Here is a 20,585-nt window from a genome sequence, read left to right as displayed (position 1 = left end):
AAGGCTTAAATGCTGCCAATGCAATGGGTGGTATCACTGAGAGATCCACAATAGTTTCTACAAACTCAATCCTCAAGAAATGTTTTGCTTACAATTCATGGTTTTCACATAAATTATCACCAAGTGAACAAGATGAGTCAGTTCCAATCAAGTTTCAGGTTGTTACATGCATCACATATAACTTACAGATTTTACAGCATCATACATGTTGACATGGAGGATGATGGAAATTGTTTGATGTAAGATACAAGTTAAGCTTAAAGCTTTATGCGTGTAAAAGCACACTTTATGTCTGTAAGGTGACACCAGTTCTTGTCTGATCTGTAACCTTGACACAAAGGGTTTTAGAACTCTCTCTATCGGATTTGAGACTTTGTTTGCCTTTCACATTCTTATGGCTGTTCTGCAACCTTATGGTGGTGGCTTCCGGGCTAGTGCCCAGACTATGACGATGAAATCGACCGCAGTGTCCATTGCAGTTATCTCCAGCTGGACTGGCATCACTGTAGCTCTTTCTTGGAGTGAACTTGGGTGATTTAGCACGCGTCAGAGGTACCTTTTGAACAAAGAAAATGCCCTGACTTAGCTATGCCATAAGTATAGTTAGTTCCAGAAGAGCATCACTTATAGACAATACTGGGAGAGCATTCAAGCCAAAGAGACTAAGCCACGAACCAGCAGGAAGAAAGTGGTCAAAGTGCTACATATGCGATTCAAGATGAAGGGAATATTTAACTCTGTTTTGATTCTCTGATGCTACAGGCAACGGTTGTACCCATTTTTTTAAGCAATATAAATTTATGCTTTCTTTGGAAAAACAAGAGAGAGAATGTTTACTACTGATGCATTCTAAATCATTATTTCATTGAAAGAGAACTATGAAGTTTATATAATGCGGTGTAATCACTAAATTCAACCGCCAACTTTTCCAAAGTCTGAACCTGCTGTGTGGTCCTTTCCTTGTAATCACAATTGTATTAGAAGATTACTTACATGCAATTTAATAAAACCAGAGTAAGAATCTCTGAAAGATGTTTGAGATATATACTAAAGGAATAACTACTAAAATATTTGTTTTGCTAGGAACTTCATGTAGAAGATCTAATTCTTGTAACATCAAATAAAAAATTTGCATTTTTCCCTTAAGTTTAGTCTCGAGGAAATATCCACTCAAACATACTTATGCCTGTTATATTAATCATATCAAAATCGCACTAACAAGAACTTGCTCGAAGAGACAAAAAAATTGAGCAACACGATCCTGATAACACATACCATTTACAAATTTATGCAAGTTGGTGCTTCAGTTCTTCTGTCCAATTAAAATTATATAGTTTGTAAATAATGAGGGTAACCCAAGCTGATAAACATTGCAATGATAAATGCTCGATTCCTGCTACTAGCATGAAAAATTCTATGTTAAGGAGCTAGAATTAGAACTTTCTGTGCTTTTATAATTTCTCATTTGCTTGAATAATTGAGAAACATGAGCTCTAAGTGCAATCTTAGGATCATACCTTCTTTAGTTCAACCTTGGGAGGAGGACCCTCATGGTAGAAGCTAGGCATTGGATTTGCTTTGAAAACTAAACTCTTCCTCAATTCCTTCAGAGCTGCCTCTTGCTCTTCCTGGATAACATAATAAAATATAAAACTTAATGGTAATCATTTCATGCATAAAAAAATGAAGCAAGGAGCTACTTGTACACTTCTCTTTTTTTGTTTGATAGAAGCAGAAATAACAACATCCATTCTAGATCAAAGTAACTGATGCATTCAGAAAGCACATGTTAAGAGCACCTGTGGATTCTGATCAATCGGGATCTTATATTTCGATTCAACCTCTCTGTTTAAGACTTTTAATATGCTTTCCCGAATCTTTAAAGTGATCAACTTCATATTTTCCTTTTTTTTCGACCTACCGAGTCCTCACTCTGGTAAAGCCTCCCTCAAGGTAACTACCTTAATCCAAAAGCATGCTCTTTTGTCACTGCAGTCAACTTACCCTATTATCCAATTAATCCAAAATAACACATTGTCAGCATCTTCTTCATTTAAAAATTCATTGACTTTTTCCTCAATGTTGCAATTGCATTTCATCTATGAGTATACTTGCATGTTTCTTTATTTTTTCTCCCCTCTAGGTGAACTATATATTCTTCATTTACGACTATTCTTCATTTCATATATGAAAATCTTTTCTTGATTGTCAAAAGGAAGAAAACAATCACCAAGACAAATTTCCTGGTCATGAATTTACGAAGAGATTTCATTTTTAGACATACTGTAAGAGGGTGGCCCAGTGCACAAGGCTACACAATGTCTAGGGAAGGTCAATATATATACAAGCAGAGAAACTATTTTATTTGAACCTTAGTGACCTAGATCATAAAGAAACTTTACTGTGACATGAAGCTCTACGTCTTCATTGAACTAATTGAAACAAAAAAGTTGTTGCAAATAGACACAAAGATCATGTGTAGCTTCTAGGGATTTGAGATTTAAGTTACCGTATCAACCATAAGTATAAGACTAAAAGATAGCAGCTAGGAAAACTAAGATCTCGAAAAAACAAAAGTAACCACATAAGTGGCAAACATGTAATCCACTATAAAGAATGCTATAAAAATAATAGTTTGATAAAGAAAACATATCGATATCCTACTTGAAGTACGAAACGTATGGTACATATTTGTAATCAAGAAAAAAAATAGATTTTATTTTTTCCAGTCAAGAAAGGAGAGGTCAAAGAAATGATTTGCATAGTTGATTGGAGACTAATAAAAAGCTATATTAGAGATACAGATATTAGTTCTTTACAACAAGCATTTAACAAATTTTATTTGCTAAAGTGATCAACTAGCAGACTTATGTGTGTTATATCAAAAATATCAAAATGTCAGTAAATAGAAAAAATCATTTCAAGGGAACCCCAAATAGTTGGGACCTACTCATTTGTACAGTTAGTATGAAAGGAAACAAGTTGTGCATTATCAGCGATCAAGATATTGGTGTGTTACAGAAAGCATTCAATAAGTTTCATATATCTCTTAGGAATTTGTTCAAGTGGTCAATTAGTATGTTTATGCAAGTATTACATCAGATTTTTCATTTCACTGGTAAAGAAAATAAAGCAAGATAATTTATCAGTTTGCAAGACATGAATTCATATATTTAATGTCTCATAAGCAACTGCCCAACCATAAAAATGATGGTGGATAATTATTACACATATATAGCAGGAAGGCTCTAAATGTGACCTTTGTTTGATAGAAATGTGTGAAAAAGCAGTAGCGCTCCTACAGACAAAATTAAGTGAAAAGTATGTGTATGTTGCTCCAAAGACTAATGAGACATAGCAATATGCTTGAGCATATTTTGGATGGATTAAAAGACCAATACACAGTCAATCCAAATAGGGAGATAAAACAAAAGAACATATTAAATTGCAGAAAAAGACAAGCATAATAAATAAGCCTTTTTATTGGAAAAAATTAAGATCTACAGAACATGCTGGGCATCCTCAGCAAGAACATTGTAGAATGATTCCTAATAATACAATGTTGCAGTATCTAGAACTCATTTTTTAGTATCTAAGTTTTTATGGATTCTGCCTAGTGCCTACACAATAAACGTCATGCAGGCAGCACTCGCATTAATAAAGAAATTCCAAGATGGATGTAAGATAGCACAGAGCTTAATTTTTTATGCACCGATACCGAGAAACATAGTTGAAGCAAGAAAGCATACCCTCGTCCTAGCTTCAGATTGTGCTTTCTCTGCTTCCATAGCCTGGTGTTTCTGTTCTAACTTGGAGTAAAACTGAAGTAAGAGGATAAAGGAGATTAAAAACTCTGGATTTAAGTAGATAACAAATTAATTGCATTACACAGATAGTGATGGTACCTCCTTCCGCTTTTCTGCACGCTGACTGCATCTAAAAGTAGGGGCAGCTGCCACAGTTGTCTTGCCCTTTAAAGTTCTTACAGATGCTGCAGTACTATGAAATGGTTCAAGAAAAACTAACACAAAACTGTCTAAAGGCAGATATGATAAGATATAAAAGTAGAAAAAGGATACGAAGAAGTAACTGAGCAAGAATCCTCATTGTCTGGGTGCACTGTATCATGAGGTTGCAAAGGCTTCACAGAGATGAGAGGTGAATTACTCTGCAATATAGCACAAAGCCAAAAACAGCCATGATTAATTTCATAATTGAATATACTTCATACAGAAAGCAAAATGCTTTCAGGAATACTCATCACTAGATCAAAATTAGAGATCACAACTTGTGATATTTCCAATGTTATTTAAATGGTACATGCAACATGCAACTTTTATTCTTAACGTTCCAAACCAAATGCTGTGAATTGGAAAGGTGTCTTAAGGATGAAGAAATGGATTCATCATGGTCAAAATTATGGTGCAACTTGTCACCATGAGGATTACAAGATAGACGCTAGAAAGAACAAATGTAGAAATACATCATGATAACTGCTTACGGAAGAAAATACATATATATGCACATGTCATGCAAATGAATTCTACAAGTCAGATGCTACATTGGAAACAAAACACATCCATTTTTCGAAGTTCAGCTCAAATTGAGGGAATGCATGAAGCATGACATCACCGATGAGTGAAAGTGAAATAAACATCCCAAGCAAGAAATGAAGGTTACCTGAACATTTCTTAGGATGTTTGCTGATTGTCGGCCATCTACTCTAGCCTTTTTGTCTCCACTAGCAGTTGCCTCAGCATCAAAAGCACGATTTCCACCTGAAACATGCTTTTCAGTTGCAACAACTGATGGTTGAGGAACAGTGCGGTTTCCAGCATTAGCAGGCTTTGATACTGATGGCTTCTTCTGAGCACTATACTTGTATACTGCTATGTCCCGTCCCCGACCCAAACTTACATTTCTAAGATAAGGCACTTCTTGCCCTTTATTTTCATCAGTGTGTGTACCATTAATAGCTTCATCTGACTCTATAATTGTTGAAGGTTCGCCAGAAAGATCGTTAGCTCGATCAGAGTTACTCTTGGATGCACGAGCAACAACACGATTTGATTTTCCAACGGTAGCCACTTTCATGATTTCTTTACCCATTGCTCTGCCAAAAGCAAATCAAATAGATCAAGTTCTTTGCAATATGCTAACAGAAGAGAAAATCCTTTACAGTATTCAACAACAAGTTAATGAGAAAACAAACATCTAGAAAGGTCTTCCCTTGCATATCAAATAAAAGATAAGTTTCATGGGGGCACCTGAACATATTCCTTTAGGTAGTTGCAATCATACCTTTACGGTTTTAACAATTAAGTTAAAAAGAAATCAGACATCTAGAAAGGGAGAACCATGCATCTATGAGTTTAATGGGGGGTGCCTTGACATGGTGCCTGAACATATTGCATGAGGTAGTCCTGATAGTATCATTATCATCTTCCACAAGGTAGACCTTGGTTTGAAAGGGGAAAAGAATATGCTCATCCTCAAAACAGCATAATATCAGTTTAATGCGCAAAAACTTGGTCAATATACCAGTTTATATACTGCATTCCATAATCTCGACCACAATCAGAAACGCTCATTTTTGTCTCATGAAAATTTAGCTGAAAAAATAGAATCACTGGAACAGCAAACAGCTCTTAATATTAATCCTATGAGGCAAAGGAAACGAGATACGGTTTCAAGCTTTTTGCTGTATAAAACCAAGAATATGCAAAGCCAAAATGAATCATGCACATCTACTAGCAGACTCCATATGTGGCGAACAAAATTAGCTTTAGAAAGTATAATCCAAGTCTATTTCTCAAATTAGTGAAGAAAAATCATTATTTCAATTTCTTTCCCTAAAATTTTCAGGACAAAGATGTGGGAAAGTGGGACTACCGTATGCAAAAACTTGAACAAAGAATAATTTCTGTGGAATACAAGTTTATGCGACAGAAACGCATTGGAAGGATTTTAGTGAAATGCTTCCCTGACTATATTTCATTTCCCCATCACTTTCATGCCATAGACTATAAAAATTAGCCATTTCATACAAACTAATTAAAGAATCTATCAGTTAACACCGTGTGCATTCAAAAAAAATTCTTTGTGGCCATCAACGCGCAATAAACATCACCGATCGAAAACAATATTCACACAAACACTACCCCTGAGGGCAATAACTTAACCCAAACCAATCCAAAGATTAAAAAAAAGAATTGAAGGGGAATCAGACGAAAGTAACAGCGCACTTATCCGGTTCTCGGAAAGAGAAACAGTGCTGGCGGGCTCATCTTATTAGGCCCAAGAAATAATATCATTTTAGCGAAGTGGAAGGAAAAGGCAACGTTATCTTCGTCTATTTTGAACGCAACGTTCAAAAGATTGGTTCAAAACGGGTGGTCGAGAAAACCACATTCCGCAAGAAATGTCAAGGCGCAGTCTCAAATTTTGCCACCCTAAGAATCAGAAAAACCCCAGTCGAGAAAGTAGTAGCGAAAAATCCGAACAAAGAACAGTAGAGCCCGAACGTCAACCAATCGACCCCTCGATAATCGCGATCGAACAGCTCGTGCATTCGATTCACAAAGAGGAAATGGTCAAAACGTAAGGAGGGACTGCAAGGTAAGAAAGTAATGCCTTGGAATATGGCGTTCGTCCGTTCCGGGGTCCTTCGCTTCCCTCCTCCTCTGCCGCCGCCGCGGGCGCCACGACCGTCCTCTCGTCCGCCTCCGGCTCTAGGAGACGACGTTGAGCTTTGTCCGATATTTATAGCGGCCCTAGTTTAACGTCGTCAACTAACGGCCGGCGAGACAGCTCTCGCGAGGTGTTGCGTTCGAGTCCGAGGTAAACGGGGCCGGTGGGTCATATCAAGTGTGTGGGGTAAGCTTACTGCAAAGCTGAAGCGGTGACGGGACCCGGATAAACCGGTCATCATATCGCCCGACGCACGAACCTAATCCCTCATAATCCGCTCGAAACTAACTCTATTACCCCGTTTGGTTTTACATTCTTTCTCACCTCTCCTTTTATTCGAGTCTTCTGGTGGGCCTCACAACCATTCAATCGTAGGAGAAGTAGGTAATATAGGTGGTCGCGCTCGAATCGAGTGGGAAAAGGTTTTGGTTTTGTTCTAATCCTTTGCAACGCACGCCGCGTCATTGTATTCATTGCGACGGGAACTCATCAACCACTGGTCTGAAATTACAGATGTGCCATCGATCAATTAAAGTAGTTCCCTTGTACGAAACAACGGCTGTAACGGTTTGGTAGGTTTACATTGCCATATATTACCCTTAACCTTCCTTACCGATTATCCATATAAATGAAATTAAAAAGGCGAAAATGCATATTATATATATAATATATCATTTTATTGTAATAGAGCTGTTGACTTTACATTGCCGCCTGCATTAACAAATACAATGGCATATTCTGACACCTTAACTTTAGCTTCAAATAATTTTCTATTTAATTTGAGGTTGCATTCACGTCTCTTCTAATCCTTTTGTCTACGAATTTGAAAGTTGACAAAAATATTATTTTCTTAATTATCAAATAGAAATAATAAAAGTACATGTATTATTTGTATAAAACTCAAAAAAATGATAAATATTTATTGTTGGAAAAAAGATATTTTTTTAATTTGAATTCGTTGGCATACGTGATAAGGACAGTAATTAATTATTTTTGGATTTTAAAAGAATATTATACTAGTTTTTATTCTCGATATAAATTTGATATTTTTAATATCTAAGAGTCGCCGTAGCCAAATAGAATGGAAGAGTGACGCCACCTGCAATATGAACCCTCTCTCCCACCCGCCCGCCTCACCCGTCCTTGGGGGACCCTTGGGGACCAGTTAAAAGAGTCCCACTGATTGGACGTGCCCTCCACCTGGTGTCACCATTCTAGTACCGTCTTAGGTTGCCAGCTGGATTGTTCTCGTGTAGTTATCACCTGTTTGGACGGGTCGGTCGGTTCTCTTGTGATCCGAGTGGCTTCATCGGTCCAATCAAGGCTTTGGATGGGTTCTGATAAATTATTCTTCAATGCAGCTCTAAATCACATCCACACGAGCAGAAAGCTCGAGTCAGTATGGGGAGCAGTAGCTTGCCTCAGGGACAAAGCCCTCTGATTTGTACTTCCTAACCCTTATAATAATGGCATATCATATTGAGAGGGAGGGAGAGTATTAGGCTGGCTTTCGCTGTATAATATTCTTATCAGGCCAAAGGATGAATAGGTTGCATTTAATGGCAGCACTTGGTCTTCCTGATGAGACCAAATAAATCCTCTTGTGAAGCACTTAATACTTTGTCTTCTTCCCTATCAGATCTTAGTGCAACATTAGCTAAAGTCAAGTAATATGACCTGATTTAATCACAACTTTCCTTGTGTCTTTTCTCAAATAGAATTTTGCAGACAACAATTGAAACAGACGGTGTTCAGATGTGCAATATGTGTGTGATGTTTAAGAATTTTAATCCACAAGAGTAAAAATCCAGTATCTCTTAGGACTGAACACAAGTTTTAAAAGAAAATTTACTCACCTATAAAAAAGAAGAAATATGTTATACTTGATTGGAGGATTAGAGATGGAAGGAAGAAAAGGACGAAGGGCAGACAGGATAATATGGAAGAGTAACGAAAGAAGAATGATGGAGATGAATAAAATAAAATTGTGCTAACTTATCATCAAATTTTGAGTAAATAGTAAGATAAAACAGATGTCAACTACGGCAGAAAGACTACCTCAGATGCAATAAGGGTAATGATTACCTCACACGCAATAAAGCGATATTTATATATTGAGGCTTGTTGAGTTTAGGAACCCACTCAAGTGACATCGATCGCAATCATAGGTTAATGAGCTTGCACCAGTAGCCATTTTCAAGCCTATGTCAGTAGCATTGGCTCAATATTCTTCAAGCCGATCGTGTTCAATCTCTTTCTGGCCTTTGATAGTTGCACTCTATGAGTTGGATTTGACATGTGTCCAAAAATTGCCCTCTCTTTTTCCTGCAAAAAAATAAAGATAAAAACACTTTCTGATTCACATCAACTGTGAATGTTGTTAGGCTTACTGTAATCATGTCCTCTAGGTTTTCACAACCCCCACATTTATCAAATCAGATTAGAAGTTGAGACTATAACAATTAGTAGAAATCAACTTCCACCAACAAAGACTAGTTGCAAAGAAATTATTCAGCTACCAGTTGTTAAATGCCAAAACTCTATTTACTAGAAGGATATAGAATTATGATAGGTGCCATATTCAGAATTGCATGTTAAATTGAAGAACTTTAGTAGTTATGAATCATAAGAAAGCCAATAACTAAACAAGGGAATCCACTTTTACTTTCTAAAATTCTAAGCATGTGTCCTTAAACACAGTATCAAAGAAGAGAGGTCTCAAGACAAAAAGAAAAGAGTCAAGAAGAAGAAAAGTATATATATATATATATATATATATATATATATATATATATATATATATATATATATATATATATACATATATATATATACATATACATATATATACATATATATACATACATATACATATACATACATATATATATATATATACATATACATATATATATATATATATATATATATATATATATAGAGAGAGAGAGAGAGAGAGGAAAAAGAAAAATGTATCCACAATTCTTTTACTAAATAGATAGTCCCATCTATTGACCCAATTCCAATCGGATTTGGTGAACCAAAAGCTTGGTCGGGTTGATGAATGATTCGGTTATAAAAACTATGCACATAGCCTACATTATTATTTCTATTTCTCAGGTATCCCATGGAGGTGACCTTGTGTCTATCTAGTGGGGGAGAGTAGAAGGTAGGATAATTCGGTTCTGATAACTACGAACATAGCCTACACTATTCTTTCTATTTCTCAGGTTTTCTATGAAGGTGACCTTCTGTCCATCTAGTGGGCGATAGTGGAAGGTAGGATGTGATATGGAGGTTCTTTCATCAAAATTTTCAAGAAAAATGTGTACCCAAGACATGACCACTAGATTTGGACCACCATAATTTGACTAAATGACTTGAGAAGTACCAAATTGATAAATTGATGAAATGGGAGAGGATTATACAAATCATTGATATGCAAGAATCTTGGATGAAATTGATGGCACATATTGCAAACAGAAAATTAGGATGTTACATGCAATGGTAAGGTTGTTCTAATAAAGCGACCCCATTTGGTATATGAGAATTTTGTGGGATTTTCATTATGTTCTTGAAATTTAATCAAGACTTTTCACCCATTCGATTCAAGTCGAAAACCAGACTAAATACAAAGATTTCATCAGTGATTTAAAAAGGTGCTCGGGCGCTCGCCTAGGCGCTCGGGCGAGGCGAGGCGAGGCCCGAGCGCCTCGCTAATCTCCCAGGCGACGCACTTCAAACAGGTGCTGTCTGGGCGCTCGCCCGAGTCCAGGCGCTGGGCGCTTCGGGCGAGCGCCTGGGTTAACCAAGGCGACTAAACCAGGATTTTAGGTCTGGTTCGGTCTTTGATGGTTAGTTGGTTCAATCGAACCAACTAAAATCGATATAAGTGAGAACCCAACCCTAACCCTCGCCGCTGCCGCTGCCGCTCCCGATCCCGATCTCATTGCTCGCCGCTGTCGCTACTCGCAAACGCTGCCTCTGTCGCCGCTCGCGCCTCCCGCTGCTCGCCGCTGTCGCTGCTTGCAAACGCTGTCGCTGCCGCACGCGCCTCCCGTTGCTCGCCGCTCCTGCTCCTGCTGCCGTTGCTCGCCGCTGTCGCTGCTCGCAAACGCTGCCGCTGTCGCCGCTCGTGCCTCCCGTTGCTTGCCGCTCCCACTCGCCGCTGCCTCCTTACACTCCGCTGCCGCTTCCTCTTTTCTCAGTCAGCAAGCTCAGCACCCCCTTACACTTCCTTCTTCTCCTTCTGTTAACAGTATACAATATACTGTTAACAGTATACTGTATACTATTAATATTGTTAGGTTTATTTAAAATTATTAATTTTCAATACTATTAATAGATTTTCTTAATTTAATAACATATTTTAATTTAAAATTTTAAATAATTATATTTATTAATTATATTTTATATTTTTATATTTTAGCGTCTCGCTTCGCTCGGGCGAGCGCCTAGCGCCTCGGGCGTTTTTGGACCTTGGCGCCTTTTAGCGCCTAGCGCTTTTTAAATCACTGGATTTCATAGCTTGAAGTGAACATCTTAAAAACTAGTACACAAATCTTATCTTCTAAATCTCACCCTCCAAATTCTAGCTATGATTCAAAGTATAAGGATACCGATGAAATTTCCAAATCCTAGAATTTAAATGCCGTATTACTTATGCATCTCATGCTTCAAATCCTCTGATCAAACACAAGTTTTCCCTTTAATTGGAATTCAGGAACAATTCCAACTAAAAGTAGAATCTCAAAAGTCAAAACATTTTTCTTAAGAAATCCAGAATTTCATAATGTCATACAAAAAGGGTGAATAACAATGAATAACATTCAACTCTTGGCAGAGGCATAGGCAAAGGTGAAACATTATAACAGTCTTATCATGAAATTTTGTTAGTTGATTAGTAATTTAGGATTTATTTTATTGTGTCTAGAAGATGAAATTCAAGTAGAATTAGACCAGTTGGCATTAGGTCTATATACATACAATGACTTTGTAACCAGATGACTGAGATGACAGAGACTTAGATTGAGAAAGATAGTGATGACAAATGTAGGCACTATCTTTAACAAGGATCATAATAGATACATCAGCCATCAATGCTCGAGTTGAAGGGAAAGACCTTAGGGACTGGTGATAATGAAGAAGATGATGATGCAACTCGGTAATCGATAAGATAGGTTCGACAACCGGTTCAACAAGCTTGAGGACAAGTTTGAAGGTCTTAACAAGCAGGTAGAGGGAATTCAATAAGACCAACATTAGCCACTGTTTACAGTATAAAAGACAAAGACAAATCAAAATAGTTTAAACAGTTTTACCAAATCAGATATGGGTTTGGAAGCATGTACATTTGCTTATATCAAACTTAACACTATGCAGAAGGGATTAAATATTGGTGGATGCTTGGTTTCCACCAGTTGGACAACTAGTGCAAGACATAAAAAATATCATTACTAATCAGGAAGGAGAAAAGCAAAGGCAGGAATCAGACAATATATAAGGCTGCCGGTTCTTTCCTTCAGCAGTGAGGCACTCTCAGCCTAAATCAAAGGATAAAAAAGCAGTGGTTCAATCAATCCTAAACTTACCAAAAGCAAATAATGTATTCTGGCACACCATATACATTTTTTACACCAAATTTAATTTGATAAATGAGAATAATCAACTGAAGTGCATTTTATGTTTGTGATGAGTTCTCAGCTTGATGTTCTATTTCATCTTGAATACCACAAATAAGAAATGGAGAGTAATGAAAATCCTTACAGTACAAAACAATCAACTTCAATAGAACAGTTTTCTCAGACTAAAACACCAAAGTCAAAGATCTCGATGAAGCACTACAGAAAGGTTAGCATCTACAATATAAATAGTAACAAATTACACCTGATGTGTTTTAGCATGTAGAGGAAAGAAAATTTTAACACATTAGTATTAGTCTTAGTCATCACGAAGCCAAAATCAACTTTGGTTTCATTTTAACTAGACCAGAGTTCAGGGAAGCTTAGAGTCGAAAGAAAACAAAGCATATACAGATAGCAAATATTTTTTAAAAAAAAATTACAAAAATAAAAATCTTAATTTTATTTGAGAATTTGCTGTCCCTTTGAGCTTAGGCAGATCAAGCCATTCTACATCCTCTAGGTCAAGTTGTGCAGCTAAAACAATTTAATCAGACAAATGGACATAAACATATAAAAGATTTATCACACAACATAAAAAATATTATTTATCCATTTTAATCTTCTGACTTATGGCTTTGTTGTTATTATTATTGAGTATCCATTTCAACCTTCCAATGTATGGTAACAGTGATCTTATACCAGTCACAAACATCATTTTGAGGCAACAACTTGACCTACATACTTTGAATGGATTGCAAAGATGGAAAGCCAAGGCAAGAGTTTGGTTCCAGGTTAATCAGATGGGTTGAATTATCCCTGTCCTGGACTAATTCCTTTAACCTTCAAGCTTCTGTATTTAACCTACATTGTCAAGCTTATGAGAAAAAAATCTAGAGAAGGTTAATACAGTCTAGATAAAGAGGTTATTCTAACCCAACATGCTTGAATTAGTCTGCTTTGACTTTGGAAAATGATGTCATTACCAACTAATTTACCATAGAATCATCATAAAAGCTTCTTTTTTTATTTTGTCATAGAATCCTGGTAGCTAATTGAAGCACATTTTCATTACCAAGTCTCACATAAATACTATACATTAACTCAAAAAAATCTACAAGAACTGCCAATAATACAAGATTAATTTTAAAATATATTAAGTCATATATATGAAAGCTGTATGAGCAAGATAACACAAAAAAAAAAAACATGGTGCAGATAATCTTAGTTCTATAACATGTCTCAGGATATTCTACCAAAAGATTATACATCTTTACCAATGGAAGGTCATGGATTGCATGTATTTGATCAACATAATCCAACACATAAAAGAAGATATCAGTGGAAGACGATAAGGAACCTCTTTCCATCGCCATTTTCAGTACATCCCCCTGCTATTGTTCAAGATCGATCCAAGAGTTCCCAAGACAGCAAAAGCCAGAAGAGGACTGACATCGAGCGTATCGAAGACGGGCGTGATGATGTTCCTAAAGAGATTGAGATATGGGTCGCCGAGGTCTCTGATCTCTGAGAGTCGCTGCCGGTCCCAAGGGATGTTGCGGAACCAGCTTAGCAGAACCTCGAGGGGGCGGGCGGAGGAGAGGACGATCCTCGAGGCAGAGAGGGCGAGGGCGAGGAGGGAGGAGAGTGTTCGGGTGGAATCAGAGAGAAGGGAAAAGGAGGGCCGCGGCCTATGGCGGAGGAGGGAAGAAGGCAGGGTTAGGGTTTAGGACGACGGAGGTGGAGACAACGGTGACCATCGGTCAGGTCGGGTTCTCCTCGAGCGAGCGAGGACTGCCGTTGTTGACAGATCAACTGGAGAGCGGCTAAGATTAAAATCTAACGGCTGAGATTACAAAACTTACCTTTCTGATCTACAACTTGGGTTCGCACCCAGTTAAAAACCAGCTTGACTCGAGTCAAGCCTCAATTTAGATCCGAGTCGAACTCGACCTAACCCAAACTGCCACGTTCGGTGCATGCAATGCCTGAAAGCAGCAACCTTAATTAGTACACATCACACCAAATTATGTAAGGTATTATATATTATACATGACTCAAAACTTCAACACAACAGCACAAAAAGATATTATCTTAAAATCATATATAACATTACCAAAAATATAACTATAATAATATCTGTGTTATAATATAAAGATTCATTTAAAATCCTAAAACATATTTAAAGCTACAATCAATTTTAATTATACGAAAAATGGCATTTCTTTGCAGCAGATCTCTGCTTTGAGTCTTTTGAGCAAATCTCGCATTTAACACTTGCATCACTTTTTTCTCTTTGCAATATTCCATACATTGAATGATGAAAGACTACAGCTTTAATTGGTGATGATTAGACTAATAATAGCGGTCTTTGCATACATTAATCCAAATAGTCTATTCTTCTTCACTCGATCCACTCTACTTTTTCGATGAATAAGAACTAAGAATCCCTTCTTATAATTAATTAATTAATTTTCGAAATGCATATATTTCTTAGAAAATATTTTTAAAATTAATTTAGTAATAAATTCTCCACATTAAAAATTGAAGAAATGAAAGTCAAAATACTTTCAAGATATTTAATTCCATAGAATTTTATTTTTCTTGTGATGAGAACAGAATGAACCATAATTAGTGAAATTATTTGCTGATAGGATTTCTATGCTATTGTAAGATTTCATATTTTCATATGTTATACATATGAATATCAACATCGATGCCTCGTTCATGAACAAAAAAAAAATAAAAAATCAATAAATATATATTTAAAAAATAAATAAATAAATTTATTTGTCATAAACATGATATTCTTGATCTTACTTGATCATATCTAGAGTTTGGAAAATAATATGTTCGTGGTATATTACAGACATGATAATTTATCCCGACAAAATACACTTAATAGTGAAAAAAATCTTATTATGGTAATAAGACATGCCCATTAATATCTAAAAATATGTATACTCAAAATTATTTACAAAATATCATTAAAACGAGTGATAATTGTTAATTTTATCTAAATCTTAACCTAACCCTAACTTACTAGTAAATGCCTCCCTATATTAATGGATACCTAAGCGGGGTGGATTAATTAGGTATCCCCAACAGATCCGATCCGTTACCACCCACCCATATACCTAAACCTAACTTGTGTTAATTATTTTATTTTAGAAATAAAAAAAAAGGAAAGGTTTTGTGGGCATTCTTCCCCAAGTTCAATTACTCCATGCCTAAGTTCTTTATGAGTTCCTCAAATAAAGAAAAAAAAAAGAAGGAAAAAGTGCATCCCCCCTGGAATTAAACGTGAAGCTTTGTACAACATTCATTCATCATGAGAGACTTGATGGCTTATTCGACATCTAATTTAGCTTATCTAGTGTCATTTTCTTATGTTAGGAGGGTAACTATGTGCATTGCTTTTATTTTTTTTTTCTTGTAAACGTCCTATTAATGGGGAATTCATAACCCTTATAGATCGTTTAAATAAATATTGGAGATGGGTTTGGATAAGAAAAGTAATTACTAAGTATTGACTTGCTAACTCATCCAACGTATCATCGTCATCTAGATATCGATGTGGGTCAGAGAACTCGTGCACCTCCTTTCCCCTATGGTCGTTCACAGGGGTGTGACCTTTCACCCCTTGCCAATAATGATTTCGAAAAAGGTCGCACGAACTAACTACAAAGAGCATTAATCCCCGACGACAAAGCTCATTTCCTCCCTTTTTCGATTATCTGCTGCAGGTGATCGTCGTCTGCTTATCTCAGAATAGGTGTTAGCCTTGATAAACGATGCCTTTGCAGTCGTTTTTTTTTCAATCGTCTGGTGTAAGTAAATATCGTTTGTTTATCTTGGTCAGGTGCCAGCCCTAACATAACAGTACCCCTATAGTCAATCTTCACTAGCAACGCGTCACAGGGAGATGTACCAACCAGGAGTCGACATAAATAAGCTCTTGAAGAACGTACGAAGCCACCCTAATTAGCCATTGACCTCCCTCCACCAACCGCTCAAGTATAAAAGTTGGCTCCCAAAACCTAAAGGGAGGACGGAAGACAACAATCTCTATTATCCCCACTCCACTATTAACTTTACCGTTGTAGGGAACGGATCATGAACATCCCCCAATACTGATTGCTTGTGTAGGAATATCAACAAAGCTAAGGCACCCCACAGGACGATACAGATTCTACCTCAAACGAATAAGCAACATCTCAGGATTATATTTGTTGAGCCTTCCTCCACTCCAACTATCCTTCACGATTGTCACGTGGGCTCCCAAGATAAACTTATACCTTCAAGATGAAATCAAATCGTGTCGATTCTCCGGTGCATCAAGGCAACGAGAGGTTCGAATGAGTTCAACCTCCAATTTAACTCAATTTAATAGATAGTGCAGCGAGTTGTAAATTTAATATATTTAGTCCTCCTTGTGTTTGGTAAATTGCTATTCAAGATACATATTAATATAATTTACATCTTATTATTTTTATTATTTATATACATAGTCGATAAATCTTGATATTATTTTTTACATAATTTAATATAATATTTAGGAAACTTGAAAGAGTTTTTTTTTGTGTACTATCAAACAAAAAACTTTTTTTTCTCTATCTAGATGGGAAAACAAAACATATTTCCTAGTGATATATAAATTTGGTCATGAGGAGTGAGAACTGAAGAAAATAAGAAAACTGGAACTAATTTTATGTCTTTTATTTTCCTTTTCTTCTGAATTGTGACCAAAACAGCCTATCTCTGGAGCGAAACAACACGCTGTTTTCCCACAATACGCGGCCTCGGCCCCAAAAATAAGCGTCGTAATCCCTTTCCGATCGTCTTCGGTCAGTCCCCGATCGTTATCTTCCATTTTGCTCGATCTGTTTCGGGTCCGGGGCACACAAGAATGTGCAAAAAATCCGATCTTTCTGTGTCTTTTGCTTGGAATCCAGCTGCTCCTCTAGTCTCCCTGCCCAAATCTCAAATTGAAGATTGATTGGGTGAAAAGTTCGTGTTCTTATTTGATTTCGCGTTTCAAAGTTGGAATTTTTTTTTTCCTTTTTTCTTTTGCCTGTCGCGGTATGCTTGGAGCTGCTAAAGATCGTTTCTTGAGTGGTCGTTAGGCTTTTTGTGGTATGTTCTTCCCTTTTGAATGGGCTTCTTGTATTGCTTTCTCGTGGTAGTTGAATGCTAACTCACTGCCCCCCTCCCCTCCTCTTCTCATCCGTTTCACGTTGTCGCCCTGGTGAATGGTGCTCGGTCTTGTGAACTATTAGCTATCGATGTGTTGTATTTGTCATCTTGTTATCGAGTTCTTCAGCAGTTATTTACATCTTTTGTTCATCTTGTTGCAAGACTTGTTTCGGCTCGGAGGAATAATTGCTTATGCCATCAACTAATTTGCAATTATCCCAAGATTTGAGTTCATATGCAAATATCTAGTAGCCAGATCTGCTATTTGTAGCGTCTTTTATGTCGATATGCTTGGAATTAATGGGACGAGCTGATGCATTTCATGCACTTTTCATCAGGTTAAAAGGGTATCTTCCTCGAAACACTGGTGATCACCGAAGATTTTTGAGAGAATGATTGTTCGTATTCGTTATCACTTTTGATCGTTCAATCTGGCACGAGGAAGGCTGAGTTATATTATACTGGCATCATGAAGTTCAAAGAAGGCGATAGGGTGGAGGTGTTGAGAAGTAAAGAGGAGCAGTATGGTTCTTGGTTTCCTGCTAAAATTACCTCGCTAAATGGATACACATATACTGTAAGATATGAGTTGTTTCATAGTTCCGATGGGAAGCCTGTGGTGGAAACAGTGCATGAGGGGGACGTTAGGCCTTCCCCACCGCCACAGGATCGCAGAGAGCTTCGTTTGGTTGTTGGTGGCATAGCTGAGGTGGTTGATCTCTGCGCTTGGAGAGTTGGGAAGGTCATGAAAGTCATAAAAGAAGATCGCATTGTGATCAAACTCTTTGGTTCCATCCAACTTCAAGAACACAGTGTGTCTGACCTAAGAGTTCCACAAGCTTGGCAGAACAACCAATGGCTTATGATTGACATGGTAACAGATAGATGCTTCAACGCATTCTTGTTTCTCTACTCCTTTTTCTGCTTATCCATTTTAGTAATATCCTTGCTCCTTTTCGTATGAATGCGATAGATACGGTGTTAGTTTAATGGACAATACAAAATTAATGCTGAAATTGCTGAAAGATTCTTCCTTCATCTGTTAATTGGTACAGTTGGCCTTCCAGGATTAGAGCTCCAATTTGTGATTATGGGAAATTTGTAGGTTATGTTGGCACTGTAATTCTTTCTGTTCAAGCGTCAGTATAAATGATCTATACTCAAACATGACTTTACTTGGGTTTATCCATTGTTTATCATATTTGTTTAACTGATTCCATCTTTCTCTCTCACACAAACATAGACAGACACATTTGGTCTAGCAATATTAAGTCAATATTCTGCATCGCATCCAGGACAAACGTTTTGAAAAACTACCATTAGGTATGCATCAGATATGTACACAGCAGGGTCTCATTCAAAATTGTATCTTTGAGAAATCAGTATCCATTTTTGTTGCTTGATCGTTCATTTTCACAATGTAAATTTACTTACGAACCATCAATATACTCTCCTGATTCTTCTCTTTAATTAATTGTATTCAGTTAGACCTGGTAAGTTCTTGACAAAGTGTTCATTTTTTCGCTTAAACCTTCACATTGAGCATCTATGTGCCTGGAGCTTCCTGCTTTGACAGCATATAAAGATAGTGCTAACATCATGCTTAATGGCTGAGTTCTGAAAGAAGTTCAATTAACACAACTTTGCACATGATCTTTAAAGGATTCATTATGTATAAATATTATCATCTTATTTTCTAGACATGTTACTAAAAATCTGGTCAGTGCTACCAAAGGAACTGGTAATTTTAATTAGTGTAATACACATACCGGATGGCCCAATGTGTTTTTGTATACTGAGCCTGATATCACTGGAAAAATAACAATAATAAATATGGATTGGTATAGAAACCATGATTCATATATGAAACTAGAAAAAGTTTAATCAAAAGCATCACCTGGGAATACCTAGTCTTGTTTGGAACTTTAGATGCTTCTGATCACTGCAGCTGATTTGCTTTTTGCCATTTTTTAATTTTTCTTGTTGACCTCTAATGAATGGTTCTGTGTTGCTCAGGGAATCAAAGGGAAGCAATTTGGCTGTGATTACATCCCATCTAGCTCCAATTCTGCAAGAAAATTGGATTGTGGTGCAAGTCAAGGCATTGACAAACAAGCTTCACCTGGACAGAGATGTAAGCAAAAGCGTGTCAGCTGCAATTCGCCTATCAAAGCTGGGAAGAGGAATCTCAACTCTCACTGTGGCTTCTCTCCTGTTAATTTAGTGGGAGGAACCAAATGGAAAAGGAAATCCAGCACAGACAAATCAAATAAGTTATCTACAAGATCACTGCCTAAAAAGGTAGATTGTGTCTCTTTCTCGAAAGATATAGTTGCTGAGCATTTCCTGCACAAATCCAATAAAGATCGAACCACCACATTTCCTCAGATGAATGCTGACAAGGGGTTCACTGACAATCACGTCGTGAATTCATCTTCAATACCTTTGGCAGTCACTGAAGAGGATATTGAATGCTCTGTTGCTAGTTGCAGTGGTAATGAGTATCCAGGATATAGTTATCAAAATCTCAGAGAACACCGTAAAGATACTGCATTGGATAGTTTTGATGATGCCATATCATCATGCCCAATAGAAGGGAAAGAGTATCAAAGCAAATCTGGAGATGAATTAGCTGCCAATGTCCATGAATTAGAGCTACAAGCATACCAATATACTATGCAAGCTTTGCATGCCTCTGGTCCCTTGAGTTGGGAGCAGGAATCACTTCTAACAAATCTTCGTCTCTCTCTCAATATATCTAATGAAGAACATTTACTTCATCTGAGGCACCTGTTATCTGCTTAAGTTCTCTGTTCAGGATCATAGAATTCGTAGGTACGTTTTAAACTTCTGTGAAGATCATTTCCAGAACTGGCATTTAGATAGTTTCAATCTGTTTATAGTGAACGGTTATACTGTCGATAAGAATGCTGGAGTTTCTGGAAAGCAGTTCTTTTCTAGACTCTTGTTGTAACATATATGTAGATATTTTTTTATCTAGCATTAATCGCTGGTTCTTGCAATAAGCTGATATTTTCTGTTTCTAAAGTGGAATTTAATGCAGAGCAATTTGTGTTG

At 37.0% G+C, this 20,585-nt stretch overlaps 2 protein-coding genes and 1 long non-coding RNA gene across 6 annotated transcripts; 1 reads left to right on the top strand and 2 right to left on the bottom strand.

The window, feature by feature from the left end:
- Positions 1 to 71: 71 nt before the first annotated feature.
- Positions 72 to 6,792, bottom strand: LOC103993964 (protein WVD2-like 1). Of its 2 annotated transcripts, none has more exons than XM_009414211.3 (7): positions 6,634 to 6,792; positions 4,681 to 5,113; positions 4,080 to 4,168; positions 3,906 to 3,999; positions 3,750 to 3,821; positions 1,518 to 1,628; positions 72 to 556 (listed from the first exon to the last, which is right to left on the bottom strand). In XM_009414211.3, the coding sequence occupies exons 2-7, from the start codon at positions 5,107 to 5,109 to the stop codon at positions 287 to 289; spliced, it is 1,065 nt and encodes a 354-aa protein (XP_009412486.2). In that variant the 5' UTR covers positions 5,110 to 5,113; positions 6,634 to 6,792; the 3' UTR covers positions 72 to 286. The 2 variants fall into 2 exon arrangements, with proteins under 2 accessions (XP_009412486.2, XP_064975743.1); XM_065119671.1 differs by lacking the exon at positions 6,634 to 6,792 and adding an exon at positions 6,246 to 6,615.
- A 1,869-nt stretch (positions 6,793 to 8,661) lies between these two features.
- LOC103993965 (uncharacterized) lies at positions 8,662 to 14,136 on the bottom strand. The gene is made up of 2 exons (XR_672419.3): positions 13,672 to 14,136; positions 8,662 to 9,015 (listed from the first exon to the last, which is right to left on the bottom strand). It is a non-coding gene; the product is annotated as an uncharacterized LOC103993965 (long non-coding RNA).
- A 2,865-nt stretch (positions 14,137 to 17,001) lies between these two features.
- Positions 17,002 to 20,585, top strand: LOC135581130 (uncharacterized). 3 transcript variants are annotated; one of them, XM_065119668.1, is made up of 3 exons: positions 17,002 to 17,158; positions 17,846 to 18,381; positions 19,524 to 20,585. In XM_065119668.1, exons 2-3 carry the CDS (start codon positions 17,977 to 17,979, stop codon positions 20,310 to 20,312), a joined length of 1,194 nt encoding a protein of 397 aa, XP_064975740.1. In that variant the 5' UTR covers positions 17,002 to 17,158; positions 17,846 to 17,976; the 3' UTR covers positions 20,313 to 20,585. The 3 variants fall into 3 exon arrangements, with proteins under 3 accessions (XP_064975740.1, XP_064975741.1, XP_064975742.1); XM_065119669.1 differs by lacking the exon at positions 17,002 to 17,158 and adding an exon at positions 17,166 to 17,321; XM_065119670.1 differs by lacking the exon at positions 17,002 to 17,158 and adding an exon at positions 17,310 to 17,447.

The sequence above is a fragment of the Musa acuminata genome, chromosome BXJ2-8 (genome assembly GCF_036884655.1).
Source record: "Musa acuminata AAA Group cultivar baxijiao chromosome BXJ2-8, Cavendish_Baxijiao_AAA, whole genome shotgun sequence".
NCBI lineage: Eukaryota > Viridiplantae > Streptophyta > Magnoliopsida > Zingiberales > Musaceae > Musa > Musa acuminata.
The sequence above is the reverse complement of the archived record's forward strand: the minus strand, read 5'-3'. Positions and strand labels throughout refer to the sequence as shown.